Here is a 25,646-nt window from a genome sequence, read left to right on the forward strand (position 1 = left end):
ATATATATATATTTATATACAACCAGTAATATTTAGACTCCTGTGCATACATGCAATAGTCAGGCCATGCAAGGCACAGACTGGTTATTAGCTCAAGTCTGCACTGAATAATGTGCAGACTTAAAGGTTTTTTTTATTTAATAAAAAAAAAAATTAATCTTGATGCCTCACTAGGTTGACAAAAACATGGCTTTTATTGCATAGCTGTAGAGCAGCAGAAACGGTGGGGCTATTTGATGTTACTCCCCCAACCTTCATCTTACTGGGCATCGCTAAGCAGGATCACATGATCAGGAGCCCAGCCAGATATTTCTAACTTTTTTTTTTCTCCTCCGCCATTTAAAAAAAAAAAAGGAAAACAATTCTAGGTTAAAGCCAAAGCTTGCTAGCCAGCTTATGCTGCATGCAAAGTTAATTTCCTGGGTATAGGTCTTAAAATGAGGCCCACATCAGTAATGCAATACGTTTGCATGCTTTGTTAGAATCTTGTTCACACTGCATTGCAGGGTCTTAAAAAGGGGTTATGTATTAGGAGTGTTTTTTTTTTTATCCCCACTGCTTATAAAGATATTTCAACACTTGAAAGATATAAAAAGTAGGGTAGTAAAAAATTAATACTAATATCACCTGTTTGATTTGTAATGTAAATAGTGGCAGTGATGACCCTTTATTATAGAACGGCAGAAAAAAAATGTAACATAAGTACATTGCATTATTGATCATTGCTTTATTTGAAGCACTGTTAATATAATTAGAAGTAATCTCACTCATTATAGGCAGCCTATAACTGGCAGACTCTCTGTGACTATTCCCCACAGATACTTTACTAAATAACAAGCTGGCAATGGCTTTTGTGAGATGGATATAAAAATGCCTAACAGATCAATTTAAAAACAAAATATTTCTGGTATTGGTAGTGTTGTAGCAGTATTTACCAGTTGGAGGCGTCATCTTGGGAAAGATCACATGACTGGATTTCAGTCACTTATGATAGATGCTATTGCCTAGAATAGTCTGCATAGTTCTGGGGTTGGAAGAGGTAAAAACCTGTAACAGTCTGTTACGTTGAGTATTCTAAAACCAATTCCCAGCAGGCGCTGCGTTAGACATTCACTTCTGTTGGGAGCCATCAGTAAAGCTCTATAGCAGGGGTAGGGAACCTATGGCTCGGGAGCCTGATGTGGCTCACAGACAAATCAGTAGGGGTTGAGTCATTAAAGTAAACCTCCGGACTAAAAATCTACTCAGCAGAACTGAAAAGGCCTGGTGTTTCTTTAACAGTTTCACAGCATCAGAACTTTTTTTTTTTTTTACCAAAGCATCATTTTTAGCTAAGCTCCACCCATCAAAGAAAACTGCCCGAGCTTTTTTTTCCCTGATGCTGTGCAAAGCATGATGGGATTTCCTATGTTGTTACTCGTGTTGCCTAGCAACTGGGAGGGTTGATCAGCACGCAGGACAGTTGGAACTGTGTCTCATGCTCCCTGTCACCTCCTTTCAGCCAAAAAGATGGCTGTCCTCATGAAATCAAACATTTGCCTGTTCTTTTAAAACAGAGTGGGTAAGAGATTATATTACCTAACATAACTAATGTACCTTTATTACAGTATGTTTGTTTAGGCTGAAGTTCCTCTTTAAGCTACAATGGTCAAGCAGCACAGCGTAGTGTGGAAGAGCAAGTAAAATTTTCAGAGTAGGCACGCTACTGCTGTAGCATGCACTACTTACTCATGCTCCCCCCAAAACTAACAGCCGCTCCAATTGTCCCACCCTGGATCTGGTCAGGTCCAGTGACTTTGTAGGACGAACTCCCTGCACTTTGGCCCAATAGGATGCCTATTGGGCCAAAGTGCGGGGATCTCATCCTACAAAGTGAATCAACCTCCAAGTCAGCTAGCTAATTGTACAAGCTGTTAGTATGTATTTATCCAGTCTGGCTCTCGGGGGAAGTTGCTGTAACCCAAGAGAAGCTGAAGACGTGTCTGATACTTCTGCTGCCCAGAGGATCAACTGTATACACATCACTATGGCAATAGGGACGTGAGCTCTGCTGCGGCCGTGTACTGTGCCAGTTTGAAACATATGGTATGGCTCTCACAAAATTAAATTTTAAAATGTGGCGTTTATGGCTCGCTCAGCCAAAAAGGTTCCTGACTCCTGCTCTATAGCATGCTTTGTGTGTCTAGCCGCATTTCTCTATTTATGTGCAAGCAGAGTATGTACAGTAGTCCTAATCTAAGCCACCATTCCTTTCCATGCGCTGCATCCACACTGAGAGCAGAAGGAAGCTGACTGTAATCTCAGGTACTGACATCACTAGTGAAAGGCGGAGTCTTGTTTCCTGGCTGCATGTCTGCTGCTAATGCCATCCATTTCCCATGTGACCATCTGGTTTTTGTTACGGTTCCACAGAATTGCACTAGAACATTTCCCAATGTCTGTACATAATCAATATACATGTTTATATACGTCTAATAAAACACAGATCTCTATTTACATGGTGGTGGTCTCTGCTTTGTGTGCATTCTTTGGGGCAGGTCATTATGGGATGGCCACCAGAGCTGTGAGCAATGGAGATGGGCAGTCAATGACTTGCTAGTCCTTAGGCCTTGTGGCATGCATGCACATGGAATGCAGCTTGGAGTTGGACAACCAAGTGCACTTTTGGCCAATTCCAAGCTGCAATTCTATCTGTGGACCATCTCTAGGGAGCAGTGATTGAGAATGCTCCCTCCTGCTACTTGCTTGTTTCTTTCTATAAAAGTTGGAACATACTAATTTCACCTGTCGGCAGTGTGGATGGTAAGTAACACTGACTATCCTGTTGCAATAGTGCCTGTAAAATGGTGGGAGATTTATTAGGGAAACTGAGGTCAGCAAGACGCTAATGATTCTGCTTGCTTGGAGTTGGACCAATCAATGGCAGAAAGTACATTTGATTGGCCCAATTCCAAGTTGAATTTGCATACATGCTGGAATGTGCATCTCACTGACAATCCCTATTAGTTGCTACCAAAAGTGTCTGAAAGAGGAACAACCATTGATTTGGTCACAAGTGGCTAAGGTTCGCTGTTGGTGTACTTTATACTGTGTGGTCTGATCCCACTAAAAGGCACTATAGCACGAATTGTTTGGGGGGGGGGGGGGGGGGGGGGGGGGGGAGCTGGCCATCGGAGGCTTTAGAACACACAGTGCATCACAGCTCGCTGTCTACTGCAGGTTAGAGGGCTTATGCAGACCCCCTCCTGAAACTGCTTACAGTGGGCATGTGAGTGTCAGAACTGGACATTGGAGCAGAAACAGAGGGTGGTTTGATAATTGCAGTTTTCTTATGTAAGTAGTCAAAATCTGACAGGTTTTGGACTAGTCCACTTCATGGGGTATGTAATTCCTTTCTTCTTTACAAAACCCTCCCTAGAAAGGATCTTAAAAATGCTGACCAGCCTGTCTCCATGCTGCATATACTATTCTGGCAGTTGGACTGCGTCACTCCATTCCTGGTAAAAGCTTTTGTAAATGAAGGTAATTCAGAGAATTCCCTATGAGGAGGTGGACTAGTCTTAAACCTGTCAGATTTTTAGTACCTATTTAAGTTATACATGTTTTACATGTATGTGTGTACACACATCCAATCTTGGTTGGCTGTGCTTACCTACACAATCTTTTTCAAAATCTGTTGGACCTCATCCTATACAGAAGTGGTAAAATTGGCCAATTAAAAATTAGATATGTGCAAGCTTTGGTACCCGTACATCTAGCGATTTTTGGCAGCCCTCATTAATACTTTACCTGTTTAATGTCTGCTGTTGTGACCGGACTCCTTTTTGTGTTTGCGCCCCATGTGGTTGCCAGCATACTGCATGAGGGCCGTGTGTGATGTCACACACACGACCTGTGTTGCAATGTGCAGCAGGGCTGTGGAGTCTGAGTCGTAGAGTCTGAGTCGTGGAGTCAGAGTCGTGGAGTCGGGCAATTTTGGGTGCCTGGAGTCGGAGTCGGGAAAAAATGCACCGACTCCGACTCCTAATGAATTTGTAACTGTAATTAAAATAGAAAATATGATAAAATGTTCTATTTCTCAGATAATGGTCATTAAAAATAATGTATATATACAGTATATATACAGTAATAGCTGTGCTTAGTCCACAAAAAATGAAATAAACCAATCAAAATTAGTTACTTGTGCTGCTTCAATAAAGCAGTCCCCGTATTTTTAAGGTCAGATATACATATCTGATTGTGACTGTATATATGATGTGTACACAGGAATCTCTTATATATGTTATGGCCAAAACCAGAAATCGGCCAATTCTAGAATTGGCCGGCCGTTTCTAGAACTGGCCGATTTGACGTCGGCCAAAGTCCAAAATGCTGGGAATTTCTGACATTGGCCGGCCAGTTCTAGAAACGGCCAAAGGCAGTCGGCCAAAGTCCAAAACGCACAAATCCCAGAACATCCTGGGTCGAGTCCAGCACCATAAATGGCACTCGGAACTTCCTCTCTGCTCTGAAAGATACAGCGTAATAATCTTTTTTTAAAAAAAAAAAAGCATTTCTTAGTTACAGATACAGCATAATAATCTTTTTTTAAAGAAAAGCATTTCTTAGTTACAGCTGATACAAATCCTGCAATAAATTTGCAGTGCGTCTACATCCTGCTTTCTTTGGAGCAGACATATTGTTAACATACTGTGCTTTTAAATTAGCTGCTCTGCTGTGGCAGTCAGGTGACACAGGGGACAGATCAAATTACAGTGGTGATTAGTCACAGATGAGGGGGGATGCATGGCTGGGGAGTGCTTTGCATGGCTGGGGGGCTTTTCTGGGTGCTTTGCTTTGCTGGGCACTTTGCATGGCTGCGGGTGCTTTGCTGGGGGGCTGTGCATGGCTGCGGGTGCTTTGCTGGGGGGCTGTGCATGGCTGCGGGTGTTTTGCTGGGGGGCTGTGCATGGCTGCGGGTGCTTTGCTGGGGGGCTGTGCATGGCTGCGGGTGCTTTGCTGGGGGGGCTGTGCATGGCTGCGGGTGCTTTGCTGGGGGGGCTGTGCATGGCTGAGGGTGCTTTGCTGGGGGGCTGTGCATGGCTGCGGGTGCTTTGCTGGGGGGCTGTGCATGGCTGCGGGTGCTTTGCTGGGGGGCTGTGCATGGCTGCAGGCGCTTTGCTGGGCACTTTGCATGGCTGCGGGTGCTTTGCTGGGGGGGCTGTGCATGGCTGCGGGTGCTTTGCTGGGGGGGGGGCTGTGCATGGCTGCGGGTGCTTTGCTGGGGGGGTGATTAGTCACAGATGAGGGGGGATGCATGGCTGGGGAGTGCTTTGCATGGCTGGGGGGCTTTTCTGGGTGCTTTGCTTTGCTGGGCACTTTGCATGGCTGCGGGTGCTTTGCTGGGGGGCTGTGCATGGCTGCGGGTGCTTTGCTGGGGGGGCTGTGCATGGCTGAGGGTGCTTTGCTGGGGGGCTGTGCATGGCTGCGGGTGCTTTGTTGGGGGGCTAAATACATACAGGGTGCTGTTCTCTGTTTTCCTTTTACCCTGTGCAAGAGTTCAGCGTGGAGAGCTGAGGGCGGAGGTGGTATCAGCTGCAGCCGGCAGCATACAGGCCAGCCCCGGGTCCCTGCAGGAGAGGAGGGGTGTGAGGAGGACTACGCCAAGGCAGCAGCAGGGACAACGTGGGGAGAAGTTGGAGAAGGAAGGCGGCGGTGAAATGAGCTGCAGCCGGTATCATGTCGGTACACCGGCAGCATATAGGCAGCCCTGGGTCCTCACAGAAGGTCCGAGAACAGGGGCCAGCGGGACATGGAGCGGGGGACAGTGGGACTTGGAGCGGCGGACAGCGGGACTGAACTCAGAGTGGGGGACAGCGGCACAGCAGTACTTAGGTGAGCTTCGGGACTTGGCCGGCCACATGTAGTTAGAACGCGTTCTGGCCGGCCAAAGTCCGACATGGAGGAGCATTTTGTACATTGGCCGCAGCAGCCGGCCACTTCGCGTTTTGACCGGCCAGAACCCGAAGTGGCCAGACTTTGGGTTCTGGCCGTAACATATATACTAAATAACATCTATGCTGTAAGAATAAAGCCTGATGTGTAGCTGTGTCACTAATAGAAATGGTCAACGAGATGGAAATAATTCTGCATTGATGCTGATTTATGCAAATGTATGCACTCCCTTTACTGATGAAATCAAATAATTTGATATGTTATTAAAATTTGGTTTGGTGACTACAAATTAAAGGGTAACTGAGACGGAGGAAAAGTAAAGTTTTATACATACCTGGGGCTTCCTCCAGCCCCCTTCAGGCTAATCAGTCCCTCGCTGTCCTCCACCACCCGGATCTTCTTCTATGAGTCCTGGTAATTCAGCCAGTCAGTGCTGTCCGGCCGCATGCCACTCCCACAGCCAGGAACATTCTGCACCTGCGCAATAGTGCTGCACAGGTGTAGTATGCTCCTGGCGGCGGAGTGTGTGCATGTGCACTACGCCTGACTGGCTCAAGTACCTGGACTCATAGCAGAAGATCCAGGTAGTGGAGGAGGACAACGAGGAACTGATTATCCTGAAGGCGGCTGGAGGAAGCCCTAGGTATTTATAAAACTTTAATTGCATCTGTCTTAGGTTTACTTTGTTACACAGTAGTACTATACTCTACATATGCACTCCCCACAGAGCTGCAGGGAATCCACTGAGAATGCTGTGCACATTGAGCACAGAGGTGTTGTCTGTTTACAATCTCCTCATTCCCCTGCAGAGTACCTGCACATCATTCTTACATGTACCCACACTTACATTGCTTAGGGCCTGATAGATGTTCTTTGTTCCGGTTTGTACCTTTTACAAGTACTCTTACCAAGGACTAGTTTTAGTCTAAAGGGAATAAATATAGTAGTCTACATATCCTTCTCACTTCAGTTGTCTTGTAAAATTCCTAAGCGTTGGCAGTTAAGAGACGAATTTCATGTTACATACTTTTAATCAACAAAATTGTAATATGCAAATTAGAGGAGTCGGAGTCGTGGAGTCGGTGGAATCCTAAACTGAGGAGTCGAGTCGGTGGATTTTTGGACCGACTCCACAGCCCTGATGTGCAGGCAACCACATGGGGTGTAAACGCAGAAGAGCAGTGTGAATACAGGACAGATAAAGTAATAATGGGGGGGGGGGGGGGATTCAGTGGCCAGGGGTCTCCCATCATCTTCATCCACGATTATGCACACCATTATCCATCAAGCATGTCGGCCTGAGATTGTCCAGCTGATATGTGCAACCAATTTCAGCCCAAAATCAAATGGATGATTGGCTGCCAAATCTACAGATGTATGGCCGTCTTAAGTTGTTAAGCTCAACATACACCATACAATCTTGGTTGTACAGATTTACCAAATCTATGTAGTATAAGGGCCAACAGATTGAAAATACCTTGAATGATTGATTGGATAAGCTCTTATATTACATGAAAGTGGTAAGATTGAACAACCAAGATTGTATGGTGTGTTGAGCCTTACACTTCCAGTCTGAAATGTGTATTTTGTGCTGTTTGTTTTCAGGAGAGACGGCCCTGTTATCTCATGAGTATGCAGATGAGTTTATCTGCCTGTGCATGTAGAAGGTGTGACTGAAGCTGAAGGATCAGCATGACAGTAATAATGGGCGTGGCTGCTAATAGAACCCGGTGCTCAGCTTCAAAAGAACAGTAGTCTTATCAGCAGAAAATAATCAGAAGACACACAGAGCTGGTGAAAAGTGTTATTACAGGCTGCATTTATTTTTACATGAGATATAGACATTTTGGTACGATATTTATCAAGCTTGTATAGAAAATTAAAATTATTTCTCTCCTATATAGTCATAAAAAGCCAGAATGTTTCTGGAACGTTTTACATACATAATATATATTACATATGCTATGTATATATTATAAATAGGAAATATATTTCTCTCTAGAAAGCTCCAGCACAATTGGCACTCGCAGAATACAAGCCTGAGTCTCTCTCTGAAGCAATGTAACATATCATGGCAGGAAGACTGACAGAGCAAGCTACTTTACATACATAAAGCTAACCAGAAGCAGAGGTGTAAATGGCATATTTACATTGCTACATAGACTGTGGCGACAGGACTGGCCTGCACTATGGAAATGCTCATGTAAGGGAAACCTGTTGCCCATGACAACAGCACAGATTTCATTTTTAAATGAAAGTAAAAAAAAAAAAAAAAAAAGCAGCTGATTGGCTCAGGTGCAAGAGGATTTAAGCGATCCAGTGCCCTTATTGCTTGCTACACAACACACATGTTATAGGTAGCCATAGCTTTAAGTGTAGTCTCACAGTGCCAGGGTTTCAGTCACTGGAACTCCAATTTTATATCCTATGGCAGTGTTTCAGAAACCTGTCCTTATGACTCCCTAACGGTGCATGTTTTGCAGGCAACCTCCCTTAAAGAGACTCTGAAGCGAGAATAAATCTCGCTTCAGAGCTCATACTTAGCAGGGGCATGTGTGTCCCTGCTAAACCGCCGCTATCGCGCCGCTAAACGGGGGTCCCTTCACCCCCAAACCCACCCCTCCAAGACTTGGTCGTAAATCATCCCTTCCTGGAGGCAGGGCTAACGGCTGCAGCCCTGCCTCCAGTCGCGTCTATCAGACGTGCATCGCCGCCTCTTCCCAACCCCTCTCAGTGAAGGAAGACGGGCGGGGGAGAGGCGGAGATACGCATCTGACAGACGCGCGTGGGGCAGGGCTGAGGCGGTTAGCCCTGCCCCAATGCGGAAGCGCTCCCCCGCTTTACGGAGGAGATTTGGGGGTGAAGGGACCCCCGTTAAGCCGCGGTATTGCGGCGGTTTAGCAGGGGCACACATGCCCCTGCTATCTAAAGAGTCTGAAGCGAGAATAAATCTCGCTTCAGACCTCAAAGAGACTGAAGTGAATTTTTTTTTGCTAAATTTACCTTTCCATTCGCTTCAGAAGTCTCACTAGCGCTAAACCGCCGCATCCCCGCCAAAAAACGAGCACTGCAGACCCCCCAAATGCCCGGGCAAACATCCATGACCAACTCTGTCGTGGATTGTACTGCCCTGAGAGGCGGAGCTATAGCTCTGCCTCTCCTGCTGTCAATCGCCACCTCTCCCCACGCCTCTCTGTGAAGAAAGAGTGGGAGAGGTGGCGATTGACGGCAGGAAAGGCCGCGCTACAGCAGAGAGCTCTGCCCCTTCCAGGAAGTGCCGTCCTTAGTCTCCCTCCCCCCGGGAATTTGGGGGTTGGCAGCCATCTGTTTTTTTTTTTTTTGCCGGGGATGCGGCAGTTTAGCGCTGGAGAGAATACTGAAGCAAATGGAAAGTTTAGCAATATATTTTCGCTTCAGACTCTCTTTAAGCACAAGTGGGGGTAAATTGTCTCAGCTAGTTGGATTCCATGTAGCTGAGACACTATTACCTCACCTGTGCATAGGTGAGGTTGCCTGCGAAACATGCACTGTTGGGGAGTCACACTGACAGGTTTGAAAAACACTGACCTACAGAGTGAAGACTGACACCATATACTTTATTTATACCTGGTGGTAAAAGCACATGCAGTTTCATCTGTCCTGATACGCTGTTTGCATAAAAGTCAAGCTGCAGTGTGAGGTATGTTATAACGATGGAATAGAGGTGCTACAAAAACAGCTGCTTCTGTTTCAGTGCCCGAAGAGGTGGTCTGTGTCTCACAAAATGCGATGCATATTTTGTAGTACACTATTAGAAATTTTTTTATGCTGATCTTATGTTGAATCTGCTATTCAGAGGTGAGCACTACTTCCCCTTAATTTTATTTAACATTATTTTATCCTGATTGGTGCCTTTGTTCCATCGTTATAACATATAGCAATTCCACCTATGATTGAGGGGTCTATTCACATTTTCCTATTTACAGAGAGCGATATCTTAACATCCCCTGAGGGGACCGGCTTAAACTCCCCTGCTGCCTTAAAGGGAACCTAAACAGAGGGATATGGGTGTTTCCTTATACCAGTTGCCTGGCATCCTGCTCAGCTCTTTGGCCACAGCAGTGGCTGAATCACACACCTGAAACAAGCATGCAGCTAATTTACAAATCGCTGCACAGAGAATTTAAATGTGTGCATTAAACACCAAGTGAACACCTGACACAACTGGCTGAGCAAATTTGGCCTGATTGGCAGCTAATTTAGTCTGACTTCAGTTAGAGCGCCTGATCTGCATGCTTGTTCAGGGCCTGTTTCCACTTGTGCGGTGCGAATTGGTCGCAGAAAATGCAAAACAAAATCGCATGCGTATGCAAATTTTACTGTGAATTCACAGGCATTTTCGCATGTGTTAGTAAGTATGAGAATTTAACCATGTCAGGTGGAACGCGTGACCAAGCGTCAGACAGACGCGAAACGGCCGTCGCCCCACCTTTCAGTGCCCGCACCCACCTCCTGCATCACTGAGCCTGCACCATGGATACGTAAGATTTGGTTTATACCACGTTGGACTGTTTTGTATTATATACAGTGTCTTGGATGTCTGTACCCTCAAGCATTAGCTGTCGCTATTGATGATAATAAATCATTCACTTGACGGAAGGTGCACGCAGCAATCTCTTTTTCTGATTTGCATGCCATATGGTTGTTCTTTTCCCCATTCAAGCGGAGCACACGTCTTATCGACAGAGCCCCAGACTCCACATCGGTGCAAGCCAGTGAGACCCATTTTGTGCTGTGTTAACACGCTCACACTCACGCTGCATGTGGGGAGTGCCACATTATATCCTTTTTCCGTTTTCTTAATTTAACCATGTCAGTGCCTGTGTGCTTTTACATACATTTTATGTGAAAACGACCGTAAAATTTGCATACAAAAACGCATGTGAATTTCTTATTAAATACATTGGATGCAAATCACATATCGGTATGCGAAGTCTACCGTGCAGATTTTTTTTCTGCACAGAAAAACGCTCAAATCCTGACAAATAGAAACAGGCCCATCCACTTGTATTGTCTATGCGAATCTGCATGCAGGAAACTCATGCAGATTCGCTCTAGTGGAAACGGGCCCCAAAAGTATTAGAGACACAGGATCAGCAGGGGAGTCAGGCAACTGGTATTTTAAAAGGAAAAATGTATATCCTTCTCAGTTTAGGTTCCCTTTAAAAGTGGTTGCCTAATGGTAACATACGCTTTTAAGTACTACACTATAGTGAGCTCTCAATTCTTCCTTCATATTGTACATGCAGTGTGAGGTAGTCAGATCTTAAAGAGATCACTTGGGAACCTGACTGGTTGCTTTGTGGTTCCACCTGGTTACCTACAAGTTATAAATACATAAGAATATCTGGTTACATTTTTTTCCCTAAAAAGTAATAAAAGTGCAAAGATGTAGAATGATAAAAATGTTGGTGAAAAAGTTATTCCTATTAAAAAGCAAAAAGATCAAAAGTTGATCATTCGGTGATATGTTTTTCAAACCAACTACTTTTTACCATTCATTCCCCCCCCCCCTAAAAGAACGGTAATCTCGAACACATTTGTGTGGTACCGCTACAATCTATTCAAAACGTCCAATCAACCAAAAACTAGGATGGGTTATGGCTCCACCATGTGATTACCGCAGTCCTAAAATTTCTGTAATGTAATTATTGACTTCAGGACTTCCTTACCAAGATTTCCTCGACCTTATGCTAGGTACACACCATACAATTTTCTGGCAGATTTACTTGCCAGATCTATTTCCAACAGCCAATCGAATATATGATTAAAAATAAATGATTGGAAAATCGAAAAATCTATCGAAATTCAGATGAGAAGTTAGAAATAATAGTTCTGCCAAACAGTGTATGGCTAGCACCAATGGGGGAAAAAAAACCGTTCAGTCGTGACGTGCTAGGACTTTAGTTACCTGTGCACTTCTATAAAAGAAATAATATTTCTGGCAGGTAAATCTGCCAGAACATTGTATGGTGTGTACCTAGCATGAGAGGTCTTGGCATGATACCTACAGGCACAATCTGGCCACTCTGAACTCGATAGTGTCATGTTTGCGGGTGCATATATGCAAAAAAGGTGAAGCCAAAGGCTCCCTGTACACTGCAAATCCGGTTTCCGATTCTGATCCCGATTCGGATGTTCAATTCCGATTTTCCCTGAATACATTCAACAGAAAAACGGATCAGAAAACGCAGCATGCAGTAAAGATTAAAAATCGGAATCGGATGTAAAAACCGATTAAAAATCGGAATGGAATCGGAAATGCATGCAGTGTGCAAGAGGCCAAATACTATGGCAACGAGAACTAAACCCTCTTCTCACACTGAACCCTCCCTCTACTGATGTCTGATTAATTAATGTAAATTAAGGTTAATTAACCTTAACCACACAACACCCCACGGCTATAACCTGGACATCTCCCCCATCCACTGCAAAAAAAGAAAAGATTAAAAAATGTGAAATATTTGGATGCCTGCATTTCCCATTAAAAATGGTATTTGAATGGGCACCTATGGTGGCACACAAACTTCTAACGATAACAGGAGCCCATATTTCGGTGATCTCTCGCTAGTTCTAAATAGACCGTCCCAGCAAATCTCTATTAACCTTATGTGATCACTGTTCCCATTATAAGATGGTATTGGTGTGGTGTCTGTGCTCTTCCACCATTCTGTGTCAGCAACGATAATGGTTGGCTGGGCAATTTACTCCAGTAGGTAAGTTGCTCACATGGTGTTTTCAATTTTGTAGTAAAACTATGTTTATTTAATTTACATTAAATGTAATTAAAATTAAAAAAAATTGCTGAATAGGAATTAAAACTCCATGGTGCCCAACATTGATTGTAGAGCAGTGTGGGGGTTGTACGGTCAGAACTGGGGGTGCCAGATCAGTGACTGAGGATGCTGAAAACAAGACGAACCACAAGGAAAAGGAAAGAAAAAAGACTTCTGAAGGAAAATTATGTATGTGTGGTCTCATGACCAATCAGAGCTCATATTTTATAAACTAAAAGACAAGCACACTCGGACTTGCTGTATGACCTGTGCATGGAACCCCCCCCCCCCCCCCCCTCCATTTCTCTGAGCCACTTAGAACTTTCCTATTACACATACTGAACATCTTAGGTATTCTGCTGCATCTATTCTTGACCGGCTCGGGACAGCGGGAGTGAGAATCTACACCGCACCTGCAGCTATCTCTGATGCACAGCTTTCCAGAGTCCCGAGCCGATCGCCGCGTGCTGCAGCCGCAGACACTGCTGTCATATGACAACCGAGCTTCCTCCTATGGATACGGAGCCAGTTTCATTGGCTCCTTATCAGGTGATCACTGAACAGCTGCATGAAAAAAAAAAACGGCTCATCCTTAAAGCGGGCCCAAATCAAACATTTTTTTAATTCAGAATATTTGTATGTGTCAGAGTGGTGCAACTAAAGATAAATAAACATCCATTCAAGCCTATGAGCATTTCAGTGCATGCTTTTCACCCTCCTCTTTGCATAACTAGGGTTATACAGGGGGCAGCCATTAGCAATTCCTCCTTTGCCGGACACCACCTACTCCACCAGTTTGCCGGATTCTTCCCTGGCAATATGAAAGGAAGGGAGGGGTTCCTCCAATAAATGTAAAATATTTTATATTTGTCAGCATGCAGCTGGAAAAAGGCTGATATTTATTATTATAATTTAGAAAATAGATTTTATTTTTGAAATCTTGTATTTTTAATTTGGGTCCACTTTAAGGGGCCAGAGCACTACAGTCTGAAAATAGTTGTGTATCTAGTTCAGCTGGTTGATGACTCTCTGGTACATTGTTGGAAGCTATCCCAGATATGACATATTAATGTAGCTCTGAATCTCTAATCCATTGTCAGTGTTACAACAAGTTCTACCTCTGGATTACAAGAACCGGCTTTCTCTAAACACAGCAGGCCTTGCTAATCCCGCAGCTCACTTCCCTGTGCTCTGTTCATTTCACGTTCTTCTGGCATTCATGTTGAGTGCTAGCTTGTTTGCTCATATCCCTGGCACAACTGGCTTCAAGCACAGCTATGAGCTTATTCATTATTGCAATGCGGAGTGCGATAACGCACATGGATCAATGCTGGGGCTGCTGCAATGCGTGTCCCTGGAAGAGAGCCTGATACAACAGGTCAGTGTGTTCCCTGGTTCCTCAGTCCTCCATGCTCCGACATGACCTGGTTGTGGGCCAATAGACAAGACTAATAACATTTATATTGCGTTTTTCTCCTAGCGGACTCAAAGTGCTTGAGCTGCAGCCACTAGGGTCCGCTCAGCAGGCAGTAGAAGTGTTAGGAATCTTGCCCAATGACTCCTTACTGAATAGGTGCTGGCTACCTAAACAATTAGAGCCAAGATGCCAGAGCCCTTAACCATTACACTATCCAGCCAATACAGAACCAGAAACCATGTGAGCTTCCTGTTGAACCAGATCACACTCCTATACAACAAGGAGATGATGTGAATCTGGTATAGTGTCATTGTTCAGTGCATAGTATTGGCTGTTGTAGAGCCCCTGAGTTGGTCCCTGGAGTCTTGCTTTATCTACCATGAGCAACAGCCCACTAAGCTACTGTATGTGCTGCGGTCATTCACATGAACAGTAACGCTTTAAGAGTAACACAAAAGATCTCAGTAAAGTCAGATTTAATTACCTGTGGCAAAAGCTTAAAAAAAATGTATATTAAGCGACTGTAAGGAAATGACTTTACTGTACATGCTAGTCAGATGCACACCTGAATCATTCTGAAAGGTTCACACTACTGAGCACGGTTTTTAAAAAACGTAACATATACCCTAAAAGCAGATAAAACCAGCCATACTGTGTAAAGAAGCAGAACAAAGATTTAACTAAACAGCAGAAAGCGTATGTCACTGTCATCATGTCCACTGCAGCTTCATCATATGCTGTACATCATCTTGGTGACACCAGCCAGTCCTAGGAGACAGTTTCCTGCTTTTGTGCCTAGTCCATACTTATGCCCATGCTGCTCTATCGCTTCTGTGTGCCCAGCATGACTTTGGTAACAAAGTTCACAATGGCAGATGCTGGCTGTTCCGGGTCCAGTTCAGCAAAGAGGTGGCAAACGTTCTCTGCGGCGGTGCCTGCCTTCCGAGCCACGAAACCGAACACCCTGCAGAACAAAGGCCCTGTTAATGAATTCAAGCTTGTAAAGCTCCTTAAAGTGAACCAAGCACCATTTTTAGCACCCAGGGTACTCAATAGCACGTTAAAAGTGGCTCATTATTAAAAATAACTTCAATATTACCTCTTCTTACATTTAAAAGTCTAGCAGAGGGTTTTATTAGACTGCTTCTGGGGCCTGCCTGACCTCAGAAATTTAAGGCAGATAAGGACTGATATTATTTGATTGAACATATTAGCAGAGAGAAAACAAAAGCTTTCATCAGCAGGGGTTGTGGGTACATAGGACACTGTGCTTCATAGAGTTTACAGAAGTCACAGATTCTATCTTTACACCTCCAAGAGACTCAGACGAAAAATATAATAAATGTATATATACCTGGGGCTTCCTCCAGCCCCTTCAGTATGGATCGTTCCCATGCCGCCGCCTCTATCGCTGGTACCGGGTCCTGTCACTTCAGCCAGTCAGGGCCAGTCGAGGCAAGCGCAGTGCGCTCCCTCCATACTGCGCAGGCGCCGGCGAGACAGAGGGAGTCCCTGCGCATGCGTACAACTGGCCGCGTCCAGCGGAAGTGACGAGACCCGGTACCGGCAATAAAGGTGGTGGAGAACGGCGGCGTAGGAGGGATCCATGCGGATGGGGCTGGAGGAAGCCCCAGGTATGTATACATTTATTATACTTTTTAATCTCTGAGTCCCTTTAATCATACACAGTAAAAAACACTACACACGCCTCAGGGGATGGGACTGGACACTGAGTTAGGACCTGAGCCCCTCCCGCTTTAGTCAGTGGGCAGAATGGAGGGTGTTACATCCACAATACTGCTATTTAGGGTTCACTCCTTATGGAAAAGCACTCCTGTAGCACAGACTCATCAGAGACTGAATGGTGACCCCATCTGGTCCCAACTGCTACTCTGTGGTGGGCTACCTTGCAGGAGTGCTGCTAGACAGGATACAATGAACCTGGATGGCACAAACCACATGCCTACTATCTATAGCTTACTTGGAGGGGTATAAGTGAATTGTGTACTTAGATGGATTTCGCTCAACATGTATATTTTGGTGTCAAGGTTTGCAATACCATCTTTTTGGACATTTGTTCTAGTATCTTTATTATTTTTGCTTTGCTGATGTTTGATGTAAAATGTGATGCATTTGAGAACTAGTGAGTAATGTCTATCAAATGATTTATTGCCTTTTACTCAGTGCATCAATAAAAATTACTTAAAATAAATAAAATAAGTGTGGCTGTCATAATCTTCACACCCATAACAACTGTAGCCACAAAAACACCTGATCTGAAGGACAGACCCCTGCAGGGACTGCTTCTCTATATTTACACCCCCCTTGGGGAGTCTTGTCCAAGGACTCCATACTGAATAGGTACCAGCTCTAGTCAAGCAGTGAAACAAGGATAAGGACCATTGAAATGATGCACGTTACTAAGATCATACTTACTTAGAGGTTGTCCGATCTGGATTTGTCCACCTGCAGTAAAATAAGACAATGATCAGAAAGGTGCTACAATACAGAGAAAGCAGGTGCTCCAGAAGAAGACAAGTAGTGCCTATTATACCTGCGGTCCTGTGGGTCTGCACTGCAGTATGTAACACTGGATACTGGATAATGTCTTCTGAAGAAGAGTCTGAAAGACACATACAGCATTGCAGTGACAATGTATGCTAGCGTGTGCTGGGGAAATGCCCCCTGGCAGATACTCACTTGCGCTGGCTGTCAGTCAGGGTGACGCCCTGGTCGGACACCTTGAAATGGACAGTAGTTGCACTAGACCTAGGCGGTGTCAAGATGGCTGTTGAAGCCTTAGAAATGGCCTGTGGGCCTGTCAGAGACTCGGTGTCTACAGATCCAAGGTACAGCACACTGCAGGCTGGAGGAAGGAGACAGAGAGAGAGATGTGTTATTTGGTGTTATGTAGAGCAGACACTTTATTACAGGCAGTCATTTTTATTTATTAAAATCATAACTACAACTCTTAAACAAACTAAACTGAGAGGAAAATGGGCAGAGCTGAGACCGACTCCCTGTTAAAAATGTCATTATTGCCTAGTTGTGCTGATTCTCTGCTTAGAGAGAACATGCACTGACCCAGAACCAGTGTGCAGACCAGATGTTCTGAATAAACCAGCTGCATGCTTGTTGTAGGTGTGATCCAGACAAAGGCTGTTGATTGGTGTTTGTGCCTCATGATGACATGCTTAATGTTTGTTTTTATTCAATATACTGTTATAACTATATATAATATAATAATAAAAACTATTGGAAAGATTAAAGCAGGTATCCGCTAAAAATGACCCCACCAAAGTGTACATTTCACTCTAACCCTTGGTATGTTCATTGTTGTGCTTCCTGTTACACCAACTACATGCTTTCTGGTGTCACTTGTCATGCCCAGGTTATGCAGAGAATCCGCATAACCTGGGCATGACAAGTGACACCAGAAAGCCAGAATGGCCAGGGAAGGGTAAAGTCTCTGCAGAGAGGGTGGATGATCCATACTTACCAGCTCCTTGCCGCAGTAAGTCGGCCGCTGTGCTCATGTTGGTGGCAACCACAACCTCACAAGTCTGTTCTGTAAGATCTGTTCAAAGACGGGAAGGTAAAAGGATTATATCACCGTGATGTTGCGCTCAGTCCTCACAATACTTCTATGCGGCTGCTGACTATACACAGAGATAATCCCAGTAAAAAAATCCAATCAGTTAGTCGTGCCACTGGTCCGTACACATCCAATTCAGACCTAAAAATATAGACAAGCGGGTCTCCTCATAGCGAGTATTGCCTCATAACAGTACACCCCGATGCTAACACACACTGCGTGAGGGAAAAACGCTATCACCAGAGGGCAGGCGATCACACACCCCCCTCTCAGTCCCCGCTCACCGGATGCCTTCTTTCAAGTTTGCACATCAAACATTAAATCCGGCTGCATCTGGTTTATTCATTTCCCTGCATGCTGGAGCTGGTGTATTCAGGCCCACAAGTAACTTGAAAACTGGTAGAAACAAACTTGTATTTGCATGGAATTCCTGTCCAGCAGCCACCAGTCCGCCGCCCGGAACCTCCGCCAACACCGGCAGCACGGATCCCGACAAGCAGCGCGTCACCGGACAGCAGCGTCAGCGCCTCCACCGATAGCAGAGCGCGGTAGAGGCATGGACCGGAGCCGGGACGGCCAATCACTGAAGCCGGAGGAAGTCACTGTACGTCCAGTGAGGAAAGACACTGACACAGCAGCATCCAGGAAATGTACATCCAACATTCCAACTATATACACATCCCAAGTCACATGATCCGTCTCTGTCCATCCTTTCCTCACTGGACGTACAGTGACTTCCTCCGGCTTCTGTGATTGGCCGTCCCGGCTCCGGTCCACGCCTCTGCCGCGCTCTGCCATTGGTGGAGGCGCTGACGCTGCTGTCCGGTGACGCGCTGCTTGTTGGGATCCGTGCTGCCGGTGTTGGCGGTGGTTCCGGGCGGCGGACTGGTGGCTGCTGGACAGGAATTCCATGCAAATACAAGTTTGTTTCTACCAGTTTTCAAGTTACTTGTGGGCCTGAATACACCAGCTCCAGCATGCAGGGAAATGAATAAACCAGATGCAGCCGGATTTAATGTTTGATGTGCAAACTTGAAAGAAGGCATCCGGTGAGCGGGGACTGAGAGGGGGGTGTGTGATCGCCTGCCCTCTGGTGATAGCGTTTTTCCCTCAAGCAGTGTGTGTTAGCATCGGGGTGTACTGTTATGAGGCAATACTCGCTATGAGGAGACCCGCTTGTCTATATTTATATTTTTAGGTCTGAATTGGATGTGTACGGACCAGTGGCGCGACTAAATGATTGGAAGGTAAAAGGATTATCTGCAAAATACTAATACCATTCCAAGCAATTAAGTCTAGTTCTATTTTATGCTGGCTTAGAAAAGAAAATGAGAGAATGATCTGTTGCTTCATTGGAGTTTCTGTTCTGAAGACTACACAAGATCTTATCATAGCGGCTCTGGACTTCTGCCACAGAAGTGCCCTTTTAAAACGTATAGTTGGATCAGCCATATACCGTAAAGCGGAGGCAGACACGTTTTAAGATGGCAGAAACATGAAGCCACCAACTTAAATGAGTAATATGTGACCCTCTAAAAAAGTTAAATATGAAAAGTTGCCCACTGAATTAGGCCCCTCTGTAAGGTGACATACGGGCTCCAGATTATATCTCCTCTCCTCACATAAGCAACTGTAGGACTTTCATTAAGGTGGTTAATATGGCCAGAGCAGGATCTATCTGCTGGACTTGCTCCACACAGATTTTCAATCGCTTTCAGCTTGGATTCTTTTGAAAATCTGCGCACCTCCCAGTTATCCCAGTCCCACCCCATCCTTCTCCCCCCCCCCCCCCCTTCAGAGCCTCTGGGTGGCGGTGCATTCACTGCTTGTAAGTTGCTACAGTGCACTGGCCAGGCACTTGCTAAGTGCTTTTATTTTGGCTTGTGTCCATCTATGTTTAAAAGTACTGAAACTATGGCCTCAATTCACTAAGCAGCTTAGACTAGTCTACAGATGGTTTTTAGTCTACTGATGGTTCGTGTAATGTTTTAGACCTGTTTATAGATCTGGTAACATTCAGTAATTACACAATTCACAAAGGCAAACAAGGAGTAACCACGCCCACTTTTTCTGACAGAGATCAGACCAGCTGATTTCTTGTTGGTAAAGTAATTATGTGAGATATTTTAGATGTGCGGATGGAACCTTTTGAATTAATTATGCAGGAGTTTAATTGTATCCAGAGGAAAGCTCATCAAAGGAGAAGGTTGTCAGTCAAAGCTTCTAGTTTGTGAATTGCATCTTTTGATCATTTTCCCTGCTTTACCAACCTAATTACCAAATGGTTTAGAATAGGTCTAAAAACATTTGGTAATAGTGAATTCCCCTTTGATGCAACTGACCAAACCATCAGTAGACTAGTCTAAAGTGCTTAGTGAACTGAGGCCAATACAGAAATGAAGCAGTGAATTATCTAGGGTAGTGTACAACACAGCAGCCTTCTCACCTTTGTCAGGGATGCGCAGTCTGCAGGGCAGGGAGAGAGGAGTGATGGAGTGCTGGGACACCAGTGCCGACAGGCTCCCTAAACAGAAGAAAAACAAGTTTCATCAGACAGCAGATACATGGAATGTTCATTCGTTATATAAAATTTTAACATTTACCGTATTATTGTACACAAACAACAATGATTCACCACTTTCCTAAAACAGGTAATTTCTCTTTAAAAACCACAGCAATTTTCACATTTCACGTTCCTACCATTCATTAACCAATAACTTTATCACTACTCGATAAATGATCAATATATTGTTTTTTTGCGGGACAAACTAGGCTTTCTTTCGGTTGTACTTTTTGCTAAGAAGGGGATAAGAAGAAAAAAAATCATCATTCATATACAAGTCATTATTTCTTAGTTTTCAGCCAAAATGGGCTACTGTAGAAAAAACCCACACATTTTATTTGCCCATTTGTCCCAGTTATTACAACATTTAAATTATGTCCCTAGTAAAATGTATGGTGACGACATTTTGTTTGGAAATAAAGGTGTATTTTTCTGTTTTGTGTTTGTTTATACTACAGTATATCACTAACTACAAGCCCTTATTTGCTAAAATAACAGTTATAAACCTTCATGACATACATAAAAAAGCTACATAAAAATATATATATATATATATATATATATATATATATATATATATATATATATATATATATATTTCATTTCAGTGAATGATCTGTGGCTGAAGCTGTAATCATTCATGCACAGGCACTTTGATCAGCTTTGGGAACACATGTTCGCATTCACCGATCAGTGCAACACGTGGCGCATGAAAACAAGGAAGTACAAATCTATATATGCCCCTGATGCCGAAGTGAAGTTTTCAGGGGCGTATGTATACGATACAAGGATCTGCAAATGGTTAAAGAGGAACTGTACTCAAAATAACATAATGAATAACATTTTTTAGATATTATGTAAATGATTTAGTCAGTGTTTGTTCATTGTGAAATCTTTTTTATCCCCGATTTATTTTCTAAAATTGATCACAAGCAGCAACATCTTTAGTACTGGCTGGTGATCTCTGCTTAATGTTCATTTATGGAGAGGTCTAAAGTAGAAAATATCTCTGGCCTCCCAGAATGCTCTGGGGGTGAGAATACTGCATAATCAACAGTCTAGGCTAAGCCCCAGTGGAAGGGCGGGGCTCCATACCAATATACAGCAATATATAGCTATAAGATGCTGAAGCCAAGATATTTAACGTGAAAGCGGGTATCCGGATTAATTAACTGCATTCTACTATTTGTCGTTGGTCCTTACAGTTCCTCTTTAAAAACATTACTATTGCACATTATTAGGTTGGTCTATACAGCACTGAGCGCAAAAATATAATTTTATACTATACATATTCATCCTTTCCAGCATTTGGGCAAAGATAAATGGGGGTACTGTTTCCCATAGGAGATGCATCTAAGGTTTCGATCCCCTATGCTGCATGTTGGAGAACTAGGTGCCAGTTTCTTTCATTGTAATTTACATACAGGTTTGTAAATAGGCCGAGTGAAAGATACATACAGTGCGGCATAACAAACTAATAAAAGCAGGTCTCTAAACTCTTTGGAGCCTATATATTTTCCCTGCTGGCCCTTGGCCCAGTAAGTTAGTAATGTCATCTGTGTGAAAATAACAATTCCTGGTTACAGTGAGCTAGTACTGAAAGCAGATATCTTGCAATTATAATATAATATCTAGTTCAACCAGAAAGCTATTCAGCCAGGAAAATTACAGTGTGCATCTTACAATCAGTGTAGCCTACACACAGAAGACCCCTGCTATAAATCAAGCCTTATCGCCTGCATTCAGAGAAAAAAAACAATCTCAATGCAGACTGGAGAAATCAGTGTGGCTCAGCTCATTGACTGATAAGGGTTTAAGAGAGTAATGAAAGGAAACCTTTTTTTTTTGTTTTTAATGTTCTACTTTTTTTGAGTATTTTCTAAGTTTCTACAAAAAAAACTTTAAATAGTGCCAATGATAGCACTAATGATATGAATGATTATGAAGAGTTTAGCTCTTCTATATCAAAGCTGTATTTCTGTCAGCGCAAAGTTTCTTCACTGTGAACAAGGGAAGCCTAGAAGGAGAGTAAAAAAAGACACTACCTCATACTGTCCCTAGGTGGCGCCATTGGAGACAAGATTCTCACACTGTAGTAGAAGTCCCCAGCATACAATCCTTAATCTCTAATGATCTACTAACAGTAGGAACACAACATATATCTGCAGCGTGACAGCTCCACTGTGATTTATACTCATGTGGCTGAGCCACAGAATCCGGTGCAACCGCAGGAGCTGGGATGGGAGGGAAAGCTCATCAGCACCCACAGACTGCTGAGAAACAGGAGGCCAAACTTCTACAGACCAAATAATTATGACTGGAGATTGTGTCTACACCACCAAATCACTCACAGGACTTGCTAACCATTGTAAGGAAACCTCACACACCAACAAAAGGAAAAACAATCCATCAAAGATTTTCCACCGCTGCTAAACCTTAACCCAACCCAAACTAGAAAGCCTACATGCTTTTGGGACAGATTTTAATAGTTGAGGATTTTCCATTTCGTGCCGCAATAATGTTGCTAGTCACGTGGAGTCAACTTGACAGCAGCCCAGCATATGTTATGACCAAGATTTGCCTGCTATCCTAAATCCATAATCATTATAACCAAAGGATATCAGTCTCTCCTCATACTCAGAAAAACGACTTTTGGAAAATACTATATCAAATCTTTATTTTGGTAAAGAATTGACATATTCACAGGGGTCACAATGGAAAAAAATTACTTTGAAAATAAAACAAAATATGGACAAAAATAGCGTGAAATACTGTAACTGCAGGCAACAATTCTAGCTTGTTTCAGATGGTGACTCTTCATCAGGCCCACAAGTACATCAAAATATACAATACTTGACCAGATAACGTTTAATAGTTAGTTAGCACAAAGCTGCTCCTGCGTGGTACACTAGTTTGAGGAGTCTTGTGTTCCATTCAACCCCCAAAAATATATATACCGTATATGCTTGCATATAAGCTGACCCGTGTATAAGCCAAGGTACTCCCTTTCCCCCCAGGAACCAGGAAAAAGCTATTGACTCGCATATAAGCCCCCTCCCCAGTATAGCCCCCTTTACAGTAGCCAAATGTTCCCCCCAGTACAAGTCAGCCCCCCTCCCCATAGCCAGATGTGCCCCAAGTATAATTCAGCTGTGCCTCAAGATGCCACTAGATGGCATCATAGATATGAGACACAGCGATTGCCACACAGGAATTGAACAGGTCAATCAAGTCAATCACAGATCATTGAACAGGCGGCAATGCTGTTTACATGCTTCGCTCCACAAGCCAGGGGACACAGGAAGTCTTGAGCAGTGCACTCTGCACACCATGTTGTAGGGGATGGGGGGCACGGACACAGCAGGGAGCCAGCTGGTAAGAGCAGGTTCACCAGTGCATGATCCTTACACTCTGCCAGTAACAAAACCTGCTCCATGATCCGTTCTGCTCCACTGACTCACATACAAGCCGAGGGGGGACGTTTCAGCTCGTTTTTATGCTAAAAATGAGGCTTATATGCGAGTATATACAGTATATAAAAATTGTAATGTGTGTGGCCACCTTCAGACTTATTTTTGTTCAATAAGGAATAAAAAAATCATGGGAGGCAACTACTTCTGTCAATTTCAAGTCATTTTAGAGACACATAGCTTCTTTTTTATGAAGAGGAGCCAACAAATGTTTCCACATGTATATATTGCCATGACTAGGCTGCTGTGCAGCATTATTACCTATATCACCATTTAAACGGCTGTAGCAATGATTATGGAACACAGCTCTGAACTATGGAATTAAAGCTGACCCGAACTCAGAATGTCCTCTCTGCTCTAAAAGATACACTATAGCATAATAACCTTTAACCTCCCTGGCAGTATGCAGTTTCTGAGGCTGCGCCCGCGGGAGGGATTTTTTGAATGAAAGTTGTTTTAGCCTTTGTAGCTAGCACTAGGTTAGCCACCAATGTTCCCCAAGTCCCCCCGCACCCTTCTGATCCCTCCGATTGCCGCCGCTATACATTACCTAGCTGCAATCCCGTGAGAGCCGCAGCCCCCCCCCCCCCCCAATGAGCTTCAGTCGTTGGTATGGCGATGATCGGAAATGACGTCATGCGCAATCCCGATCCTCCCCATAGCGAAGCCTGGAGCTGATTGGAGAGGCTGCGCCATCGCGGGATCCGGGGGGGGGGGGGGGGGGTGTTACGTATAAGTTTGGTGATTGGGGGCGATCAAAAAAGAGCGGAGGGACTTGGGGGAAAGTTCTAGCTACAAAGGCTACAACAACTTTCATACAAAAAAATCCCTCCCGGGGCAGAGAAATACTCTGCGGCAGCTACCCAGAGTGTAGCTCGGGGTTACCGTCAGGGAGGTTAAACAAACAGTTGCAGCTGATGCAAAACCTAAAATAAATCTGCACAGTTTCTACTTCCTGATTCATGGAAGCAGACATATTGTTAACATCCTTTGCTTTCAAATGAGCTTATCTGCCTTATCTGGCATGGCAGTCATGTGACACGGGGAGAGATCAAATTACAACTTGTGATTAGACATAGTATAAAGATGACCGGCACCATCCATTAGTATCAATTTGCTCTTTTATTGCATTATAAGATCTTGTCCTGCCTCTGCTGGAGGCAGGACAAGATCTTATAATGCAATAAAAGAGCAAATTGATACTAATGGATGGTGCCGGTCATCTTTATATTACGTTTGGATACTTCTGCAGTGCTGGCAGATAGACCGAGGCACATCCCAGAGAAAGCATAGAAGGGTGCTACACTATCACCATACAACTTGTGATTAGACACAAATGAGGGGGAATTAGACAGGCTAAACTCTCTAAATACATACAGGGTGCATTTCTCCATTTTTCTTCTGTCCTGTGCAATTTCAGGTCCACTTTAAACTGAAGAAATAACTATAGTTTGTTTGCAGTTTTATGTCTACCATGCAGTAGGAAGGACTAAAAGGAAGGACAATGATTGGTTCCTGGACACAATGATTGGTTCCTGGACACATGTTATATGTGCAGCCATTGTAGAAAACCTATGGCTTACCGAAGTGGGGTTCAATTGGGGAGCCTTTAATTTTCACCCCTTTAGGTCCTGTCTCAATAAGAAAGTGTCGGACCAGCTGCTCCGATGGATCTGCAGAAAAAAGGAATTAGAGGTTATATAAATGGTGCTCTAATGCCAACAATATATAGTAGATAAAATAGGTTTAAAGCAAATAACCTTTGCATGGCTGTGTTGGTACATTGGGTGGAGGACTGGCCACCTTCAGAGCCAACCCATAAGCTCCACGGAAGGAGTTACTGTCCCGGATC

General features: G+C 44.0%; 1 protein-coding gene across 2 annotated transcripts in view; it reads right to left on the bottom strand.

Annotated features, from left to right (window-relative positions):
- Window positions 1-13,053: 13,053 nt before the first annotated feature.
- TNS2 (tensin 2) overlaps window positions 13,054-25,646 on the bottom strand; it is a 250,519-nt gene continuing 237,926 nt past the window's right edge. For both annotated transcript variants that reach the window (XM_068267236.1, XM_068267237.1), the window contains 8 exons: window positions 25,555-25,646; window positions 25,378-25,467; window positions 20,208-20,285; window positions 17,666-17,743; window positions 16,867-17,032; window positions 16,721-16,789; window positions 16,603-16,632; window positions 13,054-15,130 (listed from right to left, as the gene is read on the bottom strand). The exon at window positions 25,555-25,646 is cut by the window's right edge and continues 40 nt beyond it. In XM_068267236.1, the coding sequence (XP_068123337.1) occupies window positions 14,989-15,130; window positions 16,603-16,632; window positions 16,721-16,789; window positions 16,867-17,032; window positions 17,666-17,743; window positions 20,208-20,285; window positions 25,378-25,467; window positions 25,555-25,646 (745 nt within the window). In that variant the 3' untranslated portion in view covers window positions 13,054-14,988. The remainder of the gene's footprint in view (window positions 15,131-16,602; window positions 16,633-16,720; window positions 16,790-16,866; window positions 17,033-17,665; window positions 17,744-20,207; window positions 20,286-25,377; window positions 25,468-25,554) is intronic.

This window comes from Hyperolius riggenbachi, chromosome 2 (assembly GCF_040937935.1).
Source record: "Hyperolius riggenbachi isolate aHypRig1 chromosome 2, aHypRig1.pri, whole genome shotgun sequence".
Lineage (NCBI taxonomy): Eukaryota > Metazoa > Chordata > Amphibia > Anura > Hyperoliidae > Hyperolius > Hyperolius riggenbachi.